The sequence below is a fragment of the Camellia sinensis genome, chromosome 10 (assembly GCF_055761805.1).
Source record: "Camellia sinensis isolate YWXY chromosome 10, ASM5576180v1, whole genome shotgun sequence".
Taxonomy (NCBI): domain Eukaryota; kingdom Viridiplantae; phylum Streptophyta; class Magnoliopsida; order Ericales; family Theaceae; genus Camellia; species Camellia sinensis.
This window is the reverse complement of record NC_138970.1, coordinates 168,872,321-168,877,715: the sequence shown is the minus strand read 5'-3', so window position 1 is coordinate 168,877,715 and position 5,395 is coordinate 168,872,321. Positions and strand designations below refer to the sequence as shown.

The 5,395-nt window shown below is 31.5% G+C and overlaps 1 protein-coding gene across 1 annotated transcript; it reads left to right on the top strand.

Annotated features, from left to right (window-relative positions):
* The first annotated feature begins 1,739 nt into the window (after window positions 1-1,739).
* On the top strand, window positions 1,740-3,260 carry LOC145800855 (uncharacterized). Its single transcript, XM_082890604.1, has one exon. The coding sequence runs from the start codon at window positions 1,740-1,742 to the stop codon at window positions 3,258-3,260; it is 1,521 nt and encodes a 506-aa protein (XP_082746730.1).
* Window positions 3,261-5,395: the final 2,135 nt, after the last annotated feature.

The following is a 5,395-nucleotide window of genomic DNA, read 5'->3' as shown; positions in this document are numbered from 1 at the left end:
TGTCTCAAAGCATCTCTGTCCAGGGCTGGATCGCTCCGTTGCCGCCTCATCTCTCCTTGATTCTCCGATTTCCCGGCGTATCTCCGGTAGCGATTCCGATCAGGTACCATATATTATCAACTTATTTGATAATCGACTATCATATTTATGAATCGCCTATCATATATATTATAATCGACTTATGAATGGGAGTTAGAAAATGAAAATGAATATGATAATCGATTATCATGTATGTATCTGTATAATCGATTTGATGTAACAGCAGCCGCTTGGATGCTTTTAACATTCTGAGATTTGAGTGGAAAGTATCTTGGGGTTTCTATTTGCAAATTTAGATTCTCTCCATTACATGGTTTGTTGGAATTAACGTGAATGGAGATCTCTCTAGTTCAATGTGTGACATATGGATGTAAAATTTGAAGTCAATTTTTTATAATTGTTTTTTTTATCCTGCTCGAATTTGCTTTGAAACATCATAATCTCTGCAAATCAAGTGCCAAGAAGATACATTAATAGCTGAAAAGAACAATAAACAAAGATATATAACAATGCATTTGTCTTGGGTTATATACTCGCCAATAACTTGACAATGATAGTTTTGGAGTGACAAATAAATAAGTAAAAATATACTTCAATGTTTAGCAATTTTCTATTGAAAAAGATAGAATCAGATTACAGCAAGGACACGCGATAATGTAAGTTTATAACTTTACAATGAGTTACTTCAAACTTTTTAGAAATCATATAAGTTTCACATAGATGTACAACCATAGAGTCCTACACAGAAGTGTCAATTCATTGGCAAAGCATTGCAAAGAACTCAATATTTCCTGCTGTCTAAGGTAACAAAATCCGAAATTTTGTAGGCCTCAATTAGACAAATCCATTACTTAAATTGAATGATGTATCTGAATTAGGTCCAGAGCTCAAATGTACTTGAAGTGTCAACAGAAATAAGTGGAATGAAAACAGAATATAGCATATAAAATTACGCAGTTTAATATATCACACGCTTAGGACCAAGTTTAAGGTGAAAGGCAGCTGTTAGAGAGCACAAGACAAAATATGTTTTATGCATATTGAGTGATATGAATATATTTGATAACAAGACAAAATCTATTTCTGGTCTGAGGCAACCCACTTGCCTTGGCTTGGTTATTAGTTATTATTGCACTCAACTGAAACCCTAAGTTTATTTTTGGGTACTGTCTTATGCTTTTCTTTTACCTTAGTTTCAAGATTTTAGCCATTAAATCAGTTGATTTTCAGGGTTAACAAGTTTCTCGTTTGGTCTCTTCTAATCTTTGAAGCACCTAATCTATGAAACCATGGTTTTAAAGACAAAATTTTAGGAACAAAAATTTTTTGTCTATAAAACCTATATTTTTAAGGACAAAATAAAGGACTTTAAAAAAAGAAATACTTTATCATATTATTTTATTTTTAAAACGAAGCTATTTGGTTGCAAAAGTGTTAATGACTTTTTGCAGGCCTCTTTAATTTGATGTTTCTTTTGCTTTGATGATATGGTCTGATCTAATCCTGATTTGTTTGATTTTATTATATTTGTGTTATTTGGAAATGTAGATGCCAATTCGATTGATTGCATTGTTAAATTTATTTTGATTCGCTTGTGCTATTAGAGTCGAAAATTGTAGCATTATGTTTCCTATTTTTTAAGCTTTTACCTTCTTCTTTTTCTTTTTTTTTTTCTCTTTCTTCTTTAGTTCTTTTGCACCATGGATAGGAGTTGGATGCAACTTCATAATAGAAGATCACCTCAGTACATTGATGGGGTGAGGGAATTTATCTTGTTTGCTCGTGATCATATGAAACCAGAGACAGATAAGATTTGGTATCCATGTTATAGATGCAACAACCATATTCAAAAAACCATAGAGGAAGTTGAAATTCATTTGTATGCATATGGGGTGGTCACGAGTTACACTAGGTGGGTGTATCATGGGGAAGGTTTTGAGTTGAATGATAATGATGACTCACAAAATGAAAATGACGAATATCTTGCCAATGTGACAGAGAAGTCAAATAGTCCCAATACCGAGGTGCGAGAAGTTATTCATGACATACGAAGTGGAACAACCACATTTGGTTATGTGGGAGAAGCATCTAGTAGTCGTAATCCTGACTTACCAAGTAGTTGTGGTGGAGAAACAAATAAATTTGCAAGATTAATGAGGGATGCGGAGCAAGATTTGTATCCGGATTGCCAACGATTCTCGAAACTATCATTCATGGTTAAATTGCTACATCTAAAGATATTTAATAGATGGAGCAACAAATCACTCACGATGTTGTTGGAATTGTTGAAGGAGGCACTTCCCATTGGTGAAACCCTTCCATGCTCTTACAATGAGGCTAAACAAATAATTCGAGATTTGGGCCTCGACTATCAAAAAATACATGTATGCAAGAACGATTGCGTACTTTTTTGGAAAGAGTATGAAAATGAAGATGAGTGTCCTACTTGTAAAGCGCCAAGATACAAGGTTCGTAAAGGTAAAGGAAAAGGTAAAAAGATCCCTCACAAGGTTCTGCGATACTTTCCTTTAAAACCACGGCTACAAAGGCTATTCATATCCAGGAAGACGGCTATTGATATGAAGTGGCACAAGGATAAACGTATAGAGGAGGAAAATGTGTTGCGTCATCCGGCTGATTCTGAAGCATGGAAAGACTTTGACAAAAAGCATGAGTCTTTCGCCAAAGATCCGCGTAACTTTAGGCTCGGACTAGCTAGCGATGGTTTTAACCCGTTTGGAAACATGAGTAACTCATATAGCATATGGCCGGTTTTTCTTGTCCCATACAATTTACCACCATGGAAATGTATGAAGGATCCATTTTTTATGATGCCTTTGCTTATTCCTGGGCGTAGGGCTCCCGGGTTTGACTTTGATGTGTTTTTATGGCCATTGATAGATGAGTTAAAGGAGTTATGGAAGGTAGGGGTAGAAACATACGATGCATCAAATGGCCAAAGTTTTCAATTACGTGCCGCATTGTTATGGACCATCAACGATTTCCCTGCATATGGTAACTTATCCGGTTGGAGCACCAAAGGGAAATTGGCTTGCCCTTCATGTAATGAGGATGCATCTCACCAATACTTGCATCATTGGAAGAAAACTTGTTACACGGGACATCGTCGTTTTTTGCCGCATAATCATGTTTTACGAAAAAGCAAGGCATTCAATGGTGAGCCAGAGCATAGATCGGAACCCAAGTTTTTTGCCGCATAATCATGTTTTACGAAAAAATAATTAGTAGCCAAAAGTATAGAATTGGTGACAAAAATTATGTTTAGTCCCCAAAAGTGGTCTTTTTTTTTTTCTACTAAATAATTTATTTTTTAAATAAATTATGTTTAATAAAAAATAATTATGTTTATATATATACTTTTATATTAATACGGGTTTATGTAGTATACAAATAATATATGTTACATAAATAATTTCATGGTGTTATGGAGGCGTAGTGGAAAGAGTGTGTTGTCTAAAGTTTATGGTATGAGAGGTTCATGGTTCGAAACTTCAGAAGAGCAGAGGGGTAATTTTTTTTTTTTTCACAAATAAGCTTTTGGCAACTAAAGTATTTGGTCGCCAAAAGCTTGAGTATTGGCGACTAAAAAAATAGTCGGTAAATGTATAATTTAAAAAAATATAATTGACTATTGGCGACTAAAAGTTTTTTAGTCGCCAATACCTTTTGCGACCGTTTTCCAGCGACCAAACCGGCGACTAAAAAATTTAGTCGGGGAAACTTAAAAACCAACTTTTGGAAACTAAAAATTGACTTTTGGCGACTAAAAATTTAGTCACCAAATGTGTTTTTTCTTGTAGTGAATTGTGTGTTTGGTTATGAGTTATAACTTTTTAAATTAAGTTTTGAAAACTCTTTTTAAAACTCGTAACTAAACAAATTTTTTAATTACATGTCACATCAAACATTCAAAACTCAACTTAAAATTCAATTCAAAACTCATAACCAAATAAATATTTTTCACTTAAATTATAATTTTAAAACTCACAAATTTAAAATATAATTCTATTCATATTCTTAAAATTCTACTAAAACATTACCTTTATTTTTATTTTTTCCTTGGGAAGAGGACAATGCACATCACACGACGAAGGCCACATTCAAAGGTTGAATGGTGCAACGAATTGTACATGATAATCTCATTTCGGCACTAGTCTGAATGGTGCAACGAATTATACATAGTACATTTCCTTGGAAAGTACCACTGTCTTTATTTCTTCAAGTAAGCTTGTTTGGTATCGTTTTTCTAAAAACAATTTTTAAAAATTTTTATTTTCTTATTTTTCATATTTTTTTATTTTTATTAATTTTTTTTAATATTTTAAATAATTTTTTTAATTTTTAGACATACCTAACATATATATACTTAAAAAGTAAAAAATTTGAAATTTTTTTTAAAAAAAAATCACTAAATACCAAAAATACAAAAAAAAAAATACAAGAATTCAGTATAATTTTTATGTGTTTATTAATTTTGTAAAATATTTTTTCACAATTTTTTTACTTTTTAGATACATCTAAATAAGGTGCATCTAAAAAAGTAAAAAAAATACTTAAAATTTTAAAAATATTCACTAAAAACAAAAAAACACGAAAAATAAAAAACTTAATTTTCAAAAAATTTAATCCTGAAAATTCAAACCAAATATACTGACTGTCTTTATTTGTTCAAAAAACAATTACTTAACAGAGAAACTGAAAAAAAATATCACAAATCATTGGACAATATTTTGGCTTGGTTTGGTTTGGTTTGAGAAGTGAATTGATTTTTTTAATTTTTTGAATTTTTAAGTTGTTTTTTAATTTAGAGTTAAAAAGTTTGGATATTTATCAATAAATTTTGTCTTATAAACAAGTACTTCAATTAGTCTTAAGTTTTTTCTATTGATCTGTTAAGTATTATTAATGAAGAGTTTCTTTTCGTATAGTCCTATTTTTTATTTTGATAATATTTTGGTGAACAACTGTACCTTTTTATTAATGTGAGAAAATGATGTAGTATTCCAATGTGGCAAGTTTGAATATGACAGTTCAACGATGTGACAGTCTAAAAAAATTAAAACTCTTTAGTGTATTTTTTTTAAATGAGACAATGTAGCGAGTTTGATGTGACACTCTAATGTGACGGGTATGATGTGACACTCTAAAAATAAATAAAAACTCGTTAGTGTGCATTTTTCAAATGTGACAACGTGACAAGTATGATGTGACACTTTAAAACAAAATAAAAACTCCCTAATGTACTTTTCTCAAACCTGACAACGTGTAGTGGGTATGAAATGACATTCTTAGTGTACTTTTCTTAAACGTGACAACATGGCAGGTATGATGTAAC